Raw genomic sequence first — 19188 nt, forward strand, 5'->3', positions numbered from 1 at the left:
TGCACAGCACCGTCCTCCTCATCAGCCTGGCCGGCTTGCTGATGCTTTTCACCGTCTTCGGCAACGTCCTGGTCATCATCGCTGTCTTCACCAGCCGGGCGCTCAAGGCCCCCCAGAACCTCTTCCTGGTCTCCTTAGCCTCGGCCGACATCCTGGTGGCCACGCTGGTCATCCCCTTCTCCCTGGCAAACGAGGTGATGGGGTACTGGTACTTCGGCAAGGTCTGGTGCGAGATCTACCTGGCCTTGGATGTGCTGTTCTGCACCTCCTCCATCGTGCACTTGTGCGCCATCAGCCTGGACCGTTACTGGTCCATCACGCAAGCCATCGAGTACAATCTCAAGCGTACACCGCGCCGCATCAAGTGCATCATCTTCATCGTCTGGGTCATCTCGGCCGTCATCTCCTTCCCGCCGCTCATCTCCATCGAGAAGAAGAGCGGGCAGCAGGCTGACCAGGGGGTGGCAGGGTGCAAAATCAACGATGAGAAGTGGTACATCATCTCTTCTAGCATCGGCTCCTTCTTTGCCCCCTGCCTTATCATGATCCTGGTCTACATGCGCATCTACCAGATAGCCAAGAGGCGAACCAGGGTACCGCCGAACAAGCGGGCAGAGCGGCCCGAGAAGAGGCAGAACGGCTTGGCTGACAAGGAGGACCTGCCGGCCACAGCCCAGCTCAATGGGGAGAAGGCGGCAGGAGGTGGCGGCGGGCAGGAGGGAGAGGTCAACGGCATAGACATGGAGGAGACCTCTTCCTCTGAGCACCAGGAGAACAACCGGTGTAAGAAGTCAGAGAGACCGTCCAGGGGAAAGACCAAGACTAAGCTGAGCCAGATTAAGCCTGGGGACAGTTTGCCCAGGAAGACGGAGGAGGAGAGGAACACCAAAGGGTCCCGGTGGAGGGGTCGGCAGAACCGGGAGAAGCGCTTCACCTTTGTGCTGGCAGTGGTGATCGGGGTCTTTGTCATCTGCTGGTTCCCCTTCTTCTTCACCTACACGCTGACAGCCGTCTGCGAGAGCTGCTCTGTGCCTGACACCCTCTTCAAGTTCTTCTTCTGGTTCGGTTACTGCAACAGCTCCTTGAACCCCGTCATCTATACCATCTTCAACCACGACTTCAGACGGGCCTTCAAAAGGATCCTCTGCAGGATAGAGAGGAAAAGGATTGTTTGAAGGACCCTTTGCTATGGGCAGGACTAATTCAGGACTTTGTAGGAGAGTGAAGCGTGGCTCTCTTGGGCTGTGCTTGCATGGGAAGGGTTCCTACAACTTGAGAGCAGGAAGCCTTTAAAACCCAAGATGAGCCTGTGGAAACGCCGGGCAGCAGCAGCGAGGAGCAGCAGGCAAGTGGAAGTCTGAGCCGTAGCATTTGGCTTTCCAGGGGAGGATGGCTTTTGACTTGCGTGGTTTATTTTGTTAGGGGCTTTTCTTCTCTCCTTTTGCCAGAATCAGTGGATATTTTAATGACTGCTCAGTTTGACTCTTTAAAGACAAGCAAGGTGCAGCTCCGTGAGATTGAACAACAAAGAGGGAGTATGCACCCCAGAGCTGTTGGCTTTTTTATTTTCTTGTGCATTTTTTTTCCTGTTGTCTATGTAATTAATTTTAACCCCTTTGTAAAATACAGTATTGTATCCCTGAATCTGAATGTCTTAATTTTTGTAAGGCAAGCAGTTTTGAAACTGTGAATGCTTTAATTATCTTGGACGCCTTAAAAGTCCTTTTATTCCCGCCCCTGAAACCCCCCTCACTCAAAACCACTGGACAGCTAGAGCCGTTCCCTCTACCTGACAGGCTGATAACATTACCAAAACTTCCAGTATTCCAACATGTTTATGTTGGCTATAAAGCTTAGGATCACAGACCTCACCAGACTGGCTTTTTTTGTTGTCATTTTTTTCTATTGTACCTGATCCTGTTTAATTTCTGTGTTGCCTGTGATATAATACAGCCGAGATGGTAACTGCCCTCTCGTTATTCATTAAAGCAGATGCTAACGGAGCGGTGGCTTTGCTGTGCAGGCAGGCATGTCCCGGGCGCTGGAGTGACAGGCTATTTCCCATGCAACGTGAGGCTTGGGACCCAGCCAAGCTCCTCGTGAGTTGGTTGATATTATACCACACTGCAGCACTGAAACGTGTTCGATGCTAACTCGCTTCCCCCCGCCTCCAACTGTAGATAGATAACATTTCAAAGCAAATAGCAGGGCTCCGTGTATTGTGTTATCTCGTTTGTATCGATTTGTGATGGTTTGACTCCTGTGGGATTTCCTGCCGAAGAGGTGGGATTTTGTGTGCAGAGTCTGTTCCACTTTTCTGAATTAAGGGAGAAGAGTTCAGTTTTTAATCTGCCAGCCTCATCTTCCCTAGGAAATACGAAAGCATCCCTCTTTCAGTCTTACACAGGGCAAAACTCTGAAATGGGAAACTTAACTGACAGTTTCTCCGGTATTTTATAGTGTAATTAAGATTTTTCTTTTTTTAAAGAAATGTGTAAATATTGTGAGATTGGAGCAGGAGAGAGAGTTAATACTGCTTTTACACTCCTTTCCTGAAATGTCTTGCAGCTCTTTCTGCTAAAAAAAAATATATATATATATACAGAAATGGACAGAACAAATGTAACATCCTTGTGCCATGAAGAAATTTCTGGAGAATATTAAAATGAAAAAACTTTTGATCCATCACAGTAGATGAGTTGGCAAGCCTATTAACGTTATGAAAACAGCTTTGTCAGATACTGACAAGTCATAGAAGTTGTTTGGAGAAAGAAAAGTTTGTGTAAGTCTCGTGTATAAGATGAATTTGCATTCTCTGGAGTCCTATGGTGCATAGGAAGAGACTTTAAAAAATAGCCTTTTTACTTTTGGGAAGTGTTTTGTTGATTTTGCTCTCTCTTTTGACTTTGTAATTCACTCCCAGGGTCCCTGGATGAATCTTGGGACCTGGAGAGTAATGTTTACATTCACATGCATTTTCAGAATTAAATCCTCAAGAGGTGAGGAAAGCAAATAAACTGTGCTTTACTGTAAAAAAAAAACCAAACCCACAACCACGAGCAGAAGTTGCTATAATGGATGATTATTTTTATTAAATAAAAGAGCGTTTACAGATCAAGTGTGAAAACCCTCTGGCTAATCTGTTAGCTGTTTTATTTTTTTTTTTTTCCAGCTGTTCCCTGATCCTCCGGCAGCTTTGGTCTTGACATTTTTTAAAGAACACACTGGGAAAAGCGCTCGTGTTCTCTGAAAGGCGTTGTTACCCCAGGTAGGGAACAATGGCTCGGTTCATTGCGCAGCGGCATATTAACAAATGGCTCCATGATATTTCTTGGTTCACCCCCCCCATCCCCCCGCCAGCTTTCCTGCCACAGTAAAGAGCATTCACGTGTTTCCCGAAGAAAAGCGCTTAGGGTTTCAGGGTGGGATTTGCTCCCTGGAAGCACAGCCTGGCGCTGTTGCTGGGGATGCCCGGCTGGTGCAGCAGGGACAGCTATTGAGCTGAGAAGATTTTCGATAATTATGTTGCAGATGGGATTAGAAGTGATTAGGCTGGAAGGCAGTATTTCTTGATGTGCACAGGGGTGTCTGTCTGAGCGGGGCCTTGTTTCCAGCCCCTGAAGGGCTCGCTTGCCCTTACATCAGTGCTGCTGAGACCCTCCATGCAGGAGGGTGATGGGGGATTGTTCTCCCACCCCACCAAATGTTGCTCGGTGTGGCTACCTGCCTCCCTGGGGTGCACTTGCTGGCAGCTTCAGCTGTGCTCCTTCCTTGCCATGAATGCCAGGTGGTTCCGAAGGCGGAGCGGGGTCATGAAGTGCCGGTCCCGTGGGCGCTTCAGCGTGGGCTTCGTTTTGCCAAAATGCCCACGTAACCCTTTGGGAGCTCTGGGTCCTGGTCTTCCCACTGCTGTGGTGGTGCCTGGGGTTGCCTTGCTTCCCTGTTCTGCTTGTCTGGTGAGCAAGTGAGTGACCAGAGCCCGGTGCTGGAGCTGCTGGTGTCACAGTCCCACGCTGCCACCAAGGTCGCAGTTGGAGGGGCTCGGCCAACTGGGCGGTGGCAAGGAGCTGTACTGCTGGGGGCAGGTGATGGCCCAGGGATGAACCTCTCCGTCACCTCGTGGTGGCCTTTGCAGGGTAGGAAGGCGTGGTCTGGGCAATGTCCTGCTGTCTGTCCTCAGCTGTCCCTCTTGGTCTCGGAGGGTTTTACAAAGCAGACCCCGTGGGGCAGGAGGTAACCCAGTTGCCATTGGTTATGCTGCCCCATCCCTCGGGCTGGCTGATGTCCCCGTGGCTGAACCTCTAGGACAGACGGAGTGTTTTGGTGGGTTTAGGGTGGGCACTTAGGCTTCCAGTTAGTGAATCTTTGCACAGCTGAAATGCCTGGTAGCTCCCAGTTTCCCATCAAAAGCGTTAGATACAAAACCCGAAATTATGCCTCCAGGGTTTTGTCTCTCCCAAATCCTCGTGCCCTCACGGTTCAGCCCGGTCAAATAAAATATGGCCCTGTTTGACACGCGGCAGTGACTCCCTGCGCCTGTCACGGCAGAGCTGCCTGCCCATCCTTGTGTCTGATTGTCCAGCATCCTGCTGTCTCTGCCACCACCCCACTCAGGCTTTTGTCTCACTTCCCCTGAGCTGTGGGTCATTTCAGTTTCAGCTGTGGCCTGGCCCCTCCGGGCATGTCCAAGCTGCAGGGACCACGGCGTGGGCTGCGTGGGGGAGGTGCTGGGATGAAGCCACCGTCACTTTCCCTTTGGCAGGTGAGGACCAGCCTCGCTGCCCCCAAGCCAGCGGTGGTGTTGCGGGGGGCTTTGCTGGGATGTTGCCTCTGGCTCTGCCATAACTGTGTCCAGCTCTGCCGTCTCGTTCACCTCCATGCCTGCCCCATCTCACGGTGGGGCTGAGTCCCACTGCCCTTGCCTGGTCCCTATGCCCTGCTGTTCCCTTTCCCCCTTCCTGAATCTCTCCTCAATAGGGGAAAGGTGCCTCACTGCTCCCAGCTCATTCCCATGCAACATTAGGGGTTGTAATGAACTTTGGTTGTTTTTTACAACCTTTTATTTTGGGGCTGAAAGGTTGATAGTGGCAGGGCGAGGAGGGACACCTGCCTCCCCAGAGGGCTGGGAGCCAAAGCACAGAGAAGCTGCTGCTGGCTTTGCTCAAGGAGGGGTTTCTCCACAGCTCTCCTGCACCCTGACCTTGCACCCAACCACTTGTGTGGGGACCGCCAAGGACAGCCCTCAAGTATCAGCTCAGGGACATGCAGGAAGGACTCAGGTGAGATGTGGCAAGTGTCCCCAAGTGTCCCAGGGGTGAGCTGCACGAGCAGCAGGGTTGCCCTTGCAGAGGCCGGTGGCTGCCTGCCCAGGGCTTGTCCCCAACTCCTTTGGCCTGCTGACAAATGCATTTATTTCCACGGTGTTTTGGTCCCCGTTCTCTGGGGGACAAGGAGTTGGTCACTCAGGGGAGCCTCTCCAAGATATTCCAGCGGGGGATGGACTTGGCCTGAATTGCTCTGCTGATGCAAAATGAGTTTCCCATGCCTGGGGGAGCTTCCGTGGCACGTTCATCATCTGTCCTGTGCTGTAAGTACCCATATCCCACCCAGCATCCCCTTGCCCAAGGGTTGCTGGACCTGGTGCTCTGTGATATCTCTTTGGGTTGGGTTGCTGGCCTGTGAGGCTCTCATCAACAGAAGCTCTTTGTTTCGTGTTATTTCTTAACATTCCCTGTATTTTCACCACTGGAAAAGTTCAAAGTCTGCTGAGATTGTTCCTTTGTTGCAGCCGGTGCCCTGGCAGGCAGCTACACTTGTAGTTGTCTCACTGTTTCTGCTAGAAACTGCTCTTTCCAGCCCGTTTATAGTCACATCTCTGCAACTGGTTAAATATGTGTAGCTGTGATTGCTGTCAAGAGAGAACAGGGTTAGTGGGGAGCCCACCCCCTGCATTAGCCATAGGTACTCAGCCAGCTCACAAATGCTCCAGGACCGGATCCTGACCCCTCTGCGGACAGAAAGGGTTGTAGTCTGAGCCCTGGGAAGTCCAGGTGTAATTCCAGCTGGGGGTCACACTGCAGTGATGCTGCATGAGGCCACAGCGCACTCCCAAATCTCCCAAGGCTGAGCAGAGGGGTGGGGGGCTGGGACACACACCATAAAACATGCCTTCCTTGGGTCGGACCATGACTGATGCAAGGCAGGAGGTTTGTTGCAAACAGAGGGGAAGGAGACGCTGTCGTGGGGCAGGGGATGTTGGGAGGTGTTGGATGGAGGTGCTGATGATACTTGAGCTGGTCATTCAACCTTGAGGGGCCTTGGCCATCCGAGTCGTCGCCTGGGAGCGTTTATTTCCCACAGAGGACTACTAGTGTGTGAGGACAGCGTCTCACAGCCAGGTCTACAGGGATGTGAGATGGGTGCCAGCACCCAAGTCCAACAGGGGCACGAGGACAAACAACATCTCCTTCACCTAAGCATAGGTGTCTATCGCTGGAAGTGTAAACTTGCTGCCTTAAACTGGCTTAAAACTGCTTAAATTTGCTCTGGTTTAATCTGTGAGTGTGATGGCCAACCCCATATTGCCAGGTTAGGAGAGACCCTCCATGCTGTTGGATCCAAGGTCCTGGTCTCCATCTGTGGCCCTGCCAGTGGCCTGTAGCATATTTTAGGGAATAGGGAGGAGCAAGGACCCTTCCCAGGAGGCTCGGGGGCCATTAGGCATTCAGGGATTTCTTGGGGCCAGCAATGCATTTTCACTAATGGAGAAATTCCACCGACATGTGTTTCCCTTCAGCGATGCTCTGCATTGGGAGGTCTGGATGGCTTTCAAAAACGTGTTCGAGTCAAAAGCCAGCAACTGAGCGGGGCTTGTCAGGAGGTGAGATGAGCTTATCTAAACATCCCTGCTCCTCTGCGCACAACGCTTGCGGCATTCGGCCTGTGCTGGTTTGGGTTCAGCCCAGGGCATTGCATTTGCAAGAGCATCCTTGCGCTCCTCCCGAGCTGTGTGACCTGCCACAGGGTTCGTGCCAGGGATGAGAATCTTTTGTTTTAAATCAGCTGCTACATGAAAGAATTATTTGCTCCTTTGCTGATTGAAACAGTTGTGTTTTGCTGGACCATGGCTTTATGGCCTTTTTCCTGTTTGGGTTGTTTTTTTTTTTTCAATTGCTTGCAGCAGAAAAAAAGAAACAGCTTCCCACCGCTGGATCTCTCTGATAAAAAATGCTTTGCCTTCATCTGCACGCATGGAGTTGCTGCAAAGCATTCATCTGAAGATTGAAACCTTAAGGCATTACTGAAAAACTCCCCAGGTGAAAAAATAAAACAAATGTATAGATAAATATTTAAGACACCGCATCCAACTTTCTGCTTTTCTGAATTGACTGAACTTTTGTTAACAGTGAAATGCTGAATTCTGGCCTTTTATTACCAGCATAACTTTTTCCACCAGGAAAATCTGGAGAAACTATTCCTATAGTAGACCAAACCCTGCAGGGTTAGACCCCGAGCGCGGCAGCTCGGCTGCTGTGATGCTGATTTACACCCTGGCACAGCTTCCCCTCGCCTAGCAATTATCCCCGCAATCATGGTCCCTGGGTAATCGAGTGATAAGGCATCTCTGTGTAAAGCTGAGTTTGTTCTTGGTTTCGTGATGCAGGTATTTGACCTGAAATGGCTCCTTGAACAAGGTTTGCCAGAATGAGCTTCCTGTTAATTTAGGCACGGCTGTGCCTGGCGCTTTGCAGCCTTGCTGCAGCACAGACACAACTCTCTCTGTTTGCCCTGCCGTGCCGTCACCCAGGCAGGGCACATTTCTACAGGGGATCCCAAATGCATTACCAAATTTTTCTGTTCTCCACTTGGGTACCAAAAATACTGAGAAGTGACATGCTCCAAGTCAACCAAGTGGCCAATCTGAGAAGAGAGCGGAGTCCCGTTTCTTTGTTACGGGTTTCACCTGTAGCCTAAGAACAACCCAAAGATTTAAACTTCAGAGTTGTTAGTTAAATGTAATCCTACATTTATTGTTTTCAAAACAATAATAAAAAAAATCAGCATTTTTTAAGCCAGCCTCAAAATTTTTTGGAGCCAGAAGAGTTAAAATGACCAGTTTAAACTGAATAATCTGACTTGCTTACATTGAAAGATTTACCATCACAGGGCCTTTGGCGTTGCTGTCTCAGGATAATGAAGATGCATCGGATACATTTTGAACTGCAGTATAATTACTTTAATAAACACCGGTCAGTGTTTGGGTGAGATGGCTTTAAAGCAGTGCAGCAGAGAGGAAAAGAAAAGCTAAATGCTGCTCTGTTAAATTGGGCATGCACCCAGGAAAGCAAGGTAAGTAGTGTTGCATGTAGGGCATTCTCACTCCTCTTGGCTCTGCTGGGGCTAATTAGAAAATGTGTTCTGGCTGGTATGACTGGGATGAATGGGGGTTGGTCCAAATAGGGTTTTCTGTAGTAAAATTAGATGGTTGCAGTGACAGATGCAGTGGTGGCAGCTGCCTTTATAGCTCAGTGTTAATTGGCTTAAATCGTTTGCAGTGGAAATGATCTGCTCCTATTGTTGCTGTTGCTCATCATCCCCAGAAATGCCTCTTCTTGGCCATGCTGCTGAGTGATGCTCTGAGACGTGTAGCTGTGTTGGGAGGGTGGGCCAGGCACTGGGAAATGATTCACACCAGCCACATCCTCTCATGAGAGGCCTGGGTTTTATTTCCCCTCGGTGAAATATCTTTTCTCACCACCTTAGCTTCCGGGAATCCTGCTGCTGAGGATGTAACAGTCTCTGAGAGTGGGATGAGGGCATGCACTTTTGGAGATACAAATGAAGAAAAGGAGAAAAGGAGAGGCAGCAAAGAAAGATGTAGAAATGGTGGATGTAAACCAGATAATGCTACTGTACATCCAGCTGCAAACAGGTTCAGCTGAAAAGGCTAGAGGAGGCCAACAACCCACCACAGCAATTCCAGCAGCTGGGAATCTAAAGATGGGATCCCTCCCTTATTAATTACCATCTCACTTGGGATGGCGTAAACTGGCATGTTCAAGTTATCAGATGTTTGGAGGAAGAGGTGAATTTTTAGCTGTTGTTTATTCAGACCAAGATTTAATTAATATTAAATAGATTAAATATTTGATGAAATAGACTGAAATGAAATATTTAGCTCCCTCTTCCCCCCAGATAACACCCCCAGTAGATGTTTATGAGGACAGTAAAGCTAGAACATTTTCTGAAAGCCAGAGAGTGTTCAAAGGCCAGAGCTATATGGGAGCATCATCATCGGTGGGTAGGAACTAAATTACTCTGGGCCCCTCGTCTTTGCCAGCCCAGGTGGGAAAGTGGCTGTCCTTCCTCTGGCTTATTCAGCCACAACCCTCTGGGACTTCAGGTACCGCTTCAGTGCAGGTTGTCACCCCTGCTCTCCTGCCGCGTGCATCTGCAACCGGGAAAGAGGCTTCATGGGGAAGGGTTTTCTTCCGCGCCTCTCATTTCTCTGGGCAGTGAGCAAGCAAACATGGAACAGGAAGCAAACAGCGTTGCTTTATATAAAGTAGTTACACCCGGCTTCCCGAAGAGGAAGAAAACTTGTAGAAAAATGGCATCTTTCCTGAAGGAGGACGGCTAACCCCCACCACTTGTGTGGCTGGGGCCGCCGTGCGTCCCTCACCGCAGCTGGTGTCTGGTCCGTACGGCACCAGGGCGCTGCTGATGGTGACGGAGGCAGATGCTGTTGCAATAAGCAGGTGAGATCCTGTCCTGGATTGGGCAGGCAGGAAGAAACGTTCCTGTGGGAGCTGCAGGTGCTGAACCCAGTGCCTCTGCAAGGCTTGTGCCCTGCATGGGTGGTGGTAGCAGCCGCTTAATTGGCGAAGGAAACAGATAGTAAAACTTAATGATACTGGCATTTCCCTTTTTGTCAGACCTGAGGAAGAAAGCCACAGCAAAGCCAAGCTCTCAGCCCTCAGCTGTTTGCTTGCAGCATGATTTGAATAACTCAGAGATAAACCAGAGTATCTGGAATTTCATTATGAACTTCAAGCACAATCTTGTAAATTAGACATGGGCCACTTGGAGCCCTGTCACTTACCATGGGGGTCTGCTTGTGCTGGTTGGATTATTTCTCATCTATTCTTTCTCTATAAAACTGAGCTTGACCTTTCCCTCTGTGGTTCTCTCTTTGGACAGGGCTTGACTTGTTTTGTAGGTGGTGCAGCAACTTTGGAAGTATTAAGACCTTGGTCTCTGTCTTCATCACACCTTCCCCCCTGCCCAAGCTTCTGTATGTAGCTGTCAGAAATCAGCTGCTTGGCCTTGGAGGTAGGTACTTAACTAGAATTAGTCTTATTGTCAAAATCCACCTGCTGCTGAGTGGAAACTGAAAAAAGGGTCCTTGGTTTGGTGAAACCAAAGATCTGCTTGGAGCTGAAGGCCCTACCTACTTTTATGCTGGGCTTGATCTAGTTCCCTATAGAAAAGAGGGGAATTCATGTTGCATTTATAAACCAGATCTAGATAGCTTATCAATATTGCAGTGTCCTGCTTTATCTATAAAAGCCCAACATTGCTTTATAACCTAGAACGACAAATAAATCCACTCTGTTCCTGCAGTAGCTATGGTTTCACTTCTTAGCACAAGGTTACTTACTTAGTCAAATTATTTAGAATTTTTAGTGCAATTTTAAGCACATTGAATTCACAGGCATGGCCAGTCCTGGCCTCTCTTCAGCCTCTTAAGCAGGAGGGGGATATATAGGTTTATTGTCCCGAGGAGACCTTTGCCAGGTCTGCTCCTTCTTTTGCTCCTTGGTGTGTGTGACCATGTGTGGCACCACGCTGAGGGTCCCAGTCCTGACCTCTCTTCAGCCTCTTAAGCACGAGGAGGATATTGTCCCGAGGACACCTTTACCAGGTCTGCTCCTTCTTTTGCTCCTTGGTGTGTGTGACCATGTGTGGCACCACGCTGAGGGTCAGACAGGAATGTCCCTGCTCTGAAAATCTTGCATGCTGTAGCAAGTGATCAACACAGGTAGGTGTTAAAAAGGCAAGTGAGGAGCAAAACTAATAGGATGTGCGTACCCTGTGAAAGTTGTGTGAGCCCTGAAGAGGACTTTGAATGGCTGTGGCCAGTTCCCAGCAGAAGTAAATTGGTGAAGCCCTGTTGAAATCTCTGGTCTTTAAGCCTAACACCCACACTGGATCACACTTTGCGGAAGGTGGGATAGCGAAGATTTAGGGCTGGTCCCTGGGGGCAAGAGGCTGGATTAGATTGTTCCCCAAATTCCTCAGGCTGAGTTTTTTGATCCTGTATGCCTGTGGAGGGAATTTTGATGGCATAAGCCTCATTTAGGTGCTCATGTCTCAAATATAAATCCTCAGAATTCAATCCCAGAGCTGACTGAGCCCCCCAGGGCCATAATCTCTGCTGTCCTGGCACCTCTGATTCTGGCTGAGCACAGATCACTGTCCTGGCACCCATGCAGGGGCTTTCTGCCGTGCTCCTTGTTCGTGGGACAGGACTTCGGAGCAGCTTGCACCGCACCTGGGGTCTCCTCTCCTGGCAGTGCGGTACTGTGGGCAACCCTGGTCATGTACCCAGAGGGCTGGCGATGGGTGGTGATGGACACTGGAAGGGGCTGGGGTGGGGATATTTTCCCTTCAGTGCCCAATTTTTAATGCTGGTGTTCGGCCCTTGTGCTGGCACTGGCAGTATTTTAGCCAATGTTTGCTTGATTTTGGGTACACTAAGCTTGTTTCAAAAGCATGTACAATATCCTAGCAGGAGTTTTCTGAATAAAAGTATTGTCAGAACCCAGCAATATGATCTGTATGTTTAGACAAGACCTCCCATTAAGCACTAGGTAAATCCAGTGCTCAAGTTAACCAGCAGACCACTATGGTCTGCTGGCATCTGAAACATTTCAGAAGCAGTAGCAGAGCAGTGGCTTGTCTCTCTCATCATCTCCAGCGTCACTGCGTGGGGATGAAGCTAGTGCAATCCATTCAGAGTGGTTAAGTGACTTGCTAGAGGTTGAGTGAAAAAAATTTGTGGCAGATTAATAAAAGATGGTTTTAAATAATTCAGTATGGGCCAGTTGATGAAGCTTAGCAGGACCAGAAAGCTGATCTCGTTCAGCTTGGTATAAAGCAATGCCTGGCCAGCCTTTTGGCAGGGGGTAAGCCAGATTTGTGTTGAGGACCTCTTGGGGGGGGTCTCATGCTGCCTGGGCATGTTTGTCCAGACACTTGCTAATCCTGCTGTGGTTCTCAGGGATTGGATGGGAATTGGCGATGGGGGGTTTGCTACCTGCCTGTGGGTTTGGTGTGGTGTCTTTAGGGTCAAGAATGGTTTCCCTTTTGATTTCATGTCCTTCCCTTTGATTCCTGCCAGCAGGAACATAGCCATAGTGCTGGGGAAGGGCATCCCTGGGCTGGGTGGACTCCTGGGGCCATGCTGTCCCCCACTGCCCAAGTAAGGCAGGTCTACACCCCACTGGTGGTGGGGAAGGGACATGGCAATGATCCATGCTCAGGGTAGGTGCAACCCCAATGCTTGTGGCATAGCCAGAGGGACACCTGCAGCCACCTGGGGAAGGAGCCAGACCCTTGCCAGACCATGGGCTTCCTGCATTACTCTGCTCTCCTGTTCTTGTGGCTGCACGTTGCCTGCAGCTCAGCACCAGCCCATCTGCAGACGCCAGTGCCCCATGCTCGCCTTGCCTCCGGAGGATGCTGCAACACCTCATTAAATCCTTTTTCCAGGAATCTGCTGCAAAATCACAGATGAATCTGTCTTTGTTTCTATGGCTCACCTCTGTGCTGCTGAATTGCCTCAAGCTTTGTTGCCAGCAGGCAGCAGAGCCCCCACAGCCATCAGGAATGTCTTTTTCCTCGCCCTGTCAGGCTTTCAGCAGAGCTGAAAATGTGGCCAAGCAGGGAAAACCATTCCTAAATCAGATTTCTGAGGGACCCCTCCAGTAATGCAGCCAGGAGGGCAGGTCAGCACCTGGCAAAGCCAACCTATGCTGGCGGCTCTCCTTTCCATGTGATGGATTGCACCAGGCTGTCCGCATTTATTAACTTCGAGGTAAGGGCAAGCTCCTCATGGTGGTGGGCAGGTCTTGGGAAGCTGCTCCTCTTGATGAACGGACATCACTGGCACCATGAAAATGCTGAATGAACCTGATGTCACCCATTTCTGGCTCTCAGATTGGGGCTTCCTCTACTGGGTAAGAAAATTAGGTTATGCCTGAGCTGATGGTATTTTTGCCTTGTGACACAGGGAAAGACACGTGCAATAGGAGCCCAAAGATAGTCTGAATAATGTGCTTTTAGAATCGGATTCTTTAATGCAAACAGCTTTAGAGATATGACTAAAGTAGGAAAAGAAACTTGGAAAAGACCCCATTTGGGATAGAAGCAAAGAAGGCTATTTTTTGCAAATACCAGTATAGCTTCTTCTAAAAATATTATCTTGGATGTCAGTTAGAAAATGAGAACCAAATGTGATCCTGATCAGTCTAATGCAGCCTGTCGTTTCAGAGGAGCAGGGATGAGGACCTCTCACTGGAGGCAGGATGTGTGCTTGGGGGCTCTCAGAGTGACACCAGGCTGGGCAGAATCCAAAGCCACCAGCTCTGGAGGGAACCGTGGATGCAAGTGAGCAGCATTTGCCCATGGGCTGCTGAGTTGCAAGCTCACACTTGGCCATGTTGGCAACCATCTTCAGTCATAGTTCTTGGGAGACTTTTGAGAGTACGTAAGAGTTTCTAAGAATCAGGAGAATGGCATGTGGCTAGCCATGGTTTTCCATAAGGGATGGTATTACATACTCAAATAAAGGACTCACACGGCGTTAACTATTTTTTTAAAAAAATATTTTATTCTTTAAGCAGAAGCAGGAACAATATCAAGGGATGGGGGAGAAGAAAGAATGATCCTTGCAAGAGAGGCCATGTCAGGGTTGTCTTTCTGTTCAACTGTTTAAGGCCCTTTTTGCCATTCTTGCCTCTCTGGTGCGCTGTCCTGGAGAATGTCGCAGAAGCAACGAGGTGGGTTTCTCTCCTTTGCACATGTGAGCTTGCCTCATCTCTCAAGCATCTCTCAAGCCAGTAGCTCCAATGGCTGCTGGGAACACTGTGTTCAAAGTGTGTTCGGGTGCAAGCACTGATGCTGGTGCCAAAGCCCTGTGAATGGTTGGAAACCTGCAGGTACCCTTCGGTACTGACTCCAGCAGCATACCAGTGGTCTTGGGGTGTCTCCATCTAAACTTCTTGCTAATCTGGTAGTAATCTCTGCTCCAACTTGGCCTTTTCCAAGCGGTGATCTAACAGTCCTTGGTCCCTCCTTCTATAAGCTTGCAGGGTTTTTTGTTTTTCCTTTAGAGGTGATGAATGTGAGTGTGTTTTATTTGAAATGTACCAGACAGAGTGCTCCACTCTGGGCAGTGGTACAGAAGATTCACCCTGCAGTGCACGCTTCTCCAGCTCTGCCTGATGGTTTCACTGCACCTTTGCAACGTGTGTCAGGGAAAAGCCTGTCTCATACCTCTACAACCAGCGTCTGTGGAGAACACCATGACGAGAAAGGCACCAAGGACACCAGCCCGTCAGTGTTTACATCGTGTATTGCTGGAGGCTTGATGGGATTCAGCTCATCTGCCTCTGCCTGTGCGAAGACACGGATGATGTCATGATGGGAGCGAGAGGTCAAGATCACATCAGGAGCCAGCAATGCATGATCTAATGGAGAAGGTCAGTAGGTGTCAGCAGCATTTCCCAAGGGGGTTTCTAGGGGCATCAACTGTTACCTATCTTACTCCATTACACAAATCCTTTGATATGATGCCCAAGGCCAAGAGAGCTTGGTGGCACAGGGAGGGCCAGGCAGCCCAGCCTACAAAGTCCCTTGGGTTGAGGGTAGTGAGCGATGCAAGCTCTTCACCTGCTGAGCTCAGAGCATCCTCTTTGCCATTGCCTGACAGGCTGGTCTTTGAGCTGTTCTAAACTAATCAAATAACTGGTGGGAGTACTGGGAGCTTTTCAGAACCCAACTGCGATGCCCCCCACTAAAACAACAAAACAACACCAGAACACATTTGTCTTGTGACATGTTTTGATTCTGTCACTGTGTGTAATTTTTGTGATCGCTTTGTTTTGCCCGATTACATTGCTCTGGGCATGATGCAGAGGAAAATCCATCTTTCAGTAAATACTCCTCAAGCCACCCGCTGTCACAGCAGATTGCTGCACATCTCTCTTTTCCCAGAGAACAAAACCATTGCAAGTCTGAGATTTCAGGCCATGTTACATACCTGCTGCTGGCCTGATCCACCTCACAGTGCAAACTTTTCAGCAGGCTTTTTATTAGAACCTTGTGTTTCCCCCTTCTGAGTCCCTATTATTTGGCCTTGCTCTGCAAAGACAGGGACTAGAAATATGCTCCTGATCTCCTCAGTGACTTTATCCATGTCTGAAGCAGCTGGCTTTGTAGGCAACTGTTTCCCCATCTTTATGCCTGTAACAGCTTATTAATGTGTGGCATGACTACAGTGCAGCTGGAAATAGCCCAGCACTAACTGTCTAATTCCTGGCCTTGTCACCCAGTCTTTCTGCCAGGTTGTCCACTTCATACCTGGTTTCTTCTGGATTTTTTTTTTGTTTGTTTAAATGTAAGTGTCCTCAAGGATTTTGGCAAAAGAAAAGGAAAATAGAAAAATCTTCCTGGCAGAATCTATTCTGACGCAGCAGCAGCTGCTGTGGAGGAGAGCCAGCAGCAGGGATCCTCTTTGGAGGAGTTTACAGGCTGAGGATCAGAGCTCGTGCTTCTCGCCTTGCTTGGTAGCACAAGCTGCCTCCCTGCAGAGAGTGGTGATGGCCAAATCATGCCTGAAATGTGACATTCGCAGATCTAAATTAGTCATATGGAGTTTCATTTTACATCTAGAGCCCAGGCCAAGCAGGTGATCGTCTTCCAAGTTTTCCCAAAAGGTGGTCTAGGAACCTCCTTAGTGATATGACTGGCTGATCCAGGACTTGCTGTATTCAGCCTGTTTGGGACGTGCATTCAGGCAAGTTGAATCACCCCGAGCACCCACTTTCTCCTGGTGGCTAGTGAAGGGAAGCTCCCGGCCAGCTCCGAGGGGAATGCTTTCTCTGTAGAGCTGCAAAGTTGGGAGAGAGAAATCTGTTCAAGGAGGGAATAACCTGATTTCCTCCTACCTTTTTTCCTGATGAGCTCCATCCAAGTCTACTGCAATAGGCTGACCATTTGCAGCTCTGCATAATTTATTAAGCCTTTACTGAATATTTTAATAAACACAGCCACAACTGAAAAAGAGAAAAGCTTGGCAGGCATTTCTCATGCACCTAATGCTTGGATGTATAAGTTTGGAGCGGAGGTCTGGACAGGGACTGGAATAAAACTGCAGAAGATGAAACAGTTGCTCGTGCACTTTGTGTGGGTTTCATGAGGTGGAGAAGTTCACAGCTGCAAGTGCAAGATGCTCTCAGAATTTTGTTCTGATAAGCCAAAAGCCATGTCTAAGTTTTAAGGAAAGGTCTTTTTCCTTCATCTTCCTGTCTCCTTCCCTTCCCCATTTCACACTGTTAATCGCACTGGCAGGATGCCCTCCAGGCTGAGACTATTCTGAGAGCAGGGTGAGAGGGAGGTGCTGAGAAGGAACATCAGGCTGTGAATTTTCCTTTGCTAGCACGATTTGGCCATGATTAATGCACATGGCAAGTAATCAGCACATTCAGGCTAACTCTGCAGAATTATTACAGGGATGATAGCAAGGGTAGGGGTGAGATTTTGCTGCCTTTATTCCATTTTTAGTAAGGAGGTCAGGTGTTGTGTGGACATGGTCAGGTGACATCAGGCATCTCAGAATTAAGGCAGGGAGCAAAATTTGTCTTTTTTGTGTTTTTTCCTGGAAAAGGCAGTGTTAGTCGGAGCTTTAGAGGTCTGTTACTTCCCTAAACAGTCTCAAAAGCAGCTCATTCATCATTAAGCCAATACAGTCCGTATTAAAGGGAAGAGGTATGATAAATGGGCAATCTTTGGAAAAATGGGATTATTATGCCTTACCTTGAGCTGGTGATCACCTCTCTCCCCTTCACCTCTCCTTTCCATCTGCAGTTCAGCCCGTGGAGGTGGGGATAGGTGCAGCAAATTGCTGTTGGTTCCTGGGGACAGCTCACTATGAGCAGCTGGGTCAGGCAGGCAGTCGGAGCTGAGTGCATTGCAACAGCCCGGTGCCCACCTTCGTTACACCCATCACCAAAGCTATTTTGGGTAAACCTAGGCCAGATACAGCTACTTACAGTGTGTCCATGTGTTCAGCTGGAGCATCTCGCTGACCATGCCTGATGCTGGCAAGTTCCCCACTTACGGGCATGATCTTTCTTTATCTTGATAGAAAGGAAAACATTATCTTGCTTGATAAACTGGAGGTTTCTTGATCTCTCTTCCCCTCATGTCTTTAAAACTAAATGATAAGATATCATTTTACTGGAGAGATTGTAGCATTTCTCTAGATTTTATATAATGCACTAAATAAAACACCAAAATGATACAAAAATATCAGAAAAGCCTATTCTGTTATTATAATTGCATTCCTTTCTGATACAGGAAAGTCTGTCAGCTAGTTCTTTTAATTGCTCTTTTTTATGATTTTGAATTTACATTTTTATTTATTTTCCATTTTCTAGTAATTTCCATTTACCAACAGAAAATTAACACTTTTTGTACCTGCTGAGCTTACTGTGGCTGATTTTAGTTTTCAGTTTTCTAATTTTGCAAACATTGGGTAGGGTTGAGGAGGATTTCTTTTTTTTTTTTTTGGCTGAGCTTACTGTGGCTGATTTTTTTCTTTAGTTTTCTAATTTTGCAAACATTGGGTAGGGTTGAGGAGGATTTCTTTTTTTTTTTTTTGTCCAGTAGGTTTCTCCTGTGTCCATGCACGATCACTTATTGCCCATAAGTGCTTAATTCCAGACTCCACAGATCACATTGGAGACAGGGAGAGGAATCTTTTAATCTCTGAATCAAACTGTAAAGAGTAAATGGGTGCTGTGGCATTTGACAGTTAGTCTCTTGGATATTGTCTTATCACAGCTGAGTGCAAGGTTGAAGATGCCTCCTGCTTTTCTGATGGTTGTGTGGGTGTCCTGTTGCCTTCTGGGGATGTTGGAAGCAGCGGGTGCAGGAGGCTGCAGTGCATGGCAAAGCCTTGGGAGTGGGACATCAAGGGAATACCCCCCCCGCCTTCCTGCCTGCTGTGATGCTGGTGGTGCCTCCTGGGGCACTGTGAGCATGTAGCTGGGAATTGGAGGTGGCACTGACGTTGCTGCTCTGGTGGGCTGGGGCACAATGCAAACCCTGCTGGGGTTGGTTTTCGGGGGCAGCCTGACCATGTGAGACCACCTGTCACGTCATGGTTGGGTTTCTCCTTTCGGATGCTCTGCAACAATCCCTTTTGTGTAGAGGGTGGAAATTTGTCTTTGCTATAGACTCATCCTTGCCAGCCAGAGTGCCCAGTCCTCCCTAAGCAGCTGTCCCTCAACTTCTTCCCTCCTTGCTGGAAGCTAAGAAGAAGGTGGCAGCTGTGCTATCTCCCTGCTTAGCAGTAGGACCTGGCCTGGGACTCTCCTATTTCATTCTTGTAGGCTTGTTCCCATTTCAGGGAGGGAGTTTCAGGGCTCTGCTCTGTAAAGGCAACGCCCTGCAGCTGGGGTGTGCTGTGCTGGGGAGCCCCAGCCCCTTGGTGAGGGGGACTGCACAAAGATGGGCCAAAATTACCCACAGTGGGCAGATGGAGGAAGGTGGGGAGGAGGAGGAAATGAGAAAGTTAGAGAGAGGGACCTACACGCACTCCCATACCCTGCAGGATGATGCTCTCTTCACTTGTAGTTGTGCAGCCCAAATGAGAGACCCCAACAAGCTGCAGCATGGGGGGCTCAGTGACAGACAAGGTTCACTCAGCACGTTTTGTGGACATCACAATTTCCAAGCTGGGTGGGGAGCAGCTCAAGTCCTGCCTCAGTGACTGCAACAGTTCCCAGCACCCTAAAACCTTGGTGCTAGTGGTCCATGCCCTGCAGGAACGTCAAAAGAGCTGTGAGGGCACTGGGACCTTTGGAGAGGTACCGGGGCAGGAATCAAATTCCACTGACA

The 19188-nt window shown here is 48.9% G+C and overlaps 1 protein-coding gene across 1 annotated transcript; it reads left to right on the forward strand.

Annotated features, from left to right (window-relative positions):
* Window positions 1–5: 5 nt before the first annotated feature.
* Window positions 6–1175, forward strand: ADRA2A (adrenoceptor alpha 2A; the record flags this gene model as incomplete). The annotated part of the gene is made up of 1 exon (XM_010150934.1): window positions 6–1175. A coding segment is annotated over one exon (1170 nt), but the record flags the coding sequence as incomplete, so codon positions are not given.
* Window positions 1176–19188: the final 18013 nt, after the last annotated feature.

The sequence above is a fragment of the Eurypyga helias genome, unplaced genomic scaffold (assembly GCF_000690775.1).
Source record: "Eurypyga helias isolate BGI_N326 unplaced genomic scaffold, ASM69077v1 scaffold5974, whole genome shotgun sequence".
NCBI classification, from domain to species: domain Eukaryota; kingdom Metazoa; phylum Chordata; class Aves; order Eurypygiformes; family Eurypygidae; genus Eurypyga; species Eurypyga helias.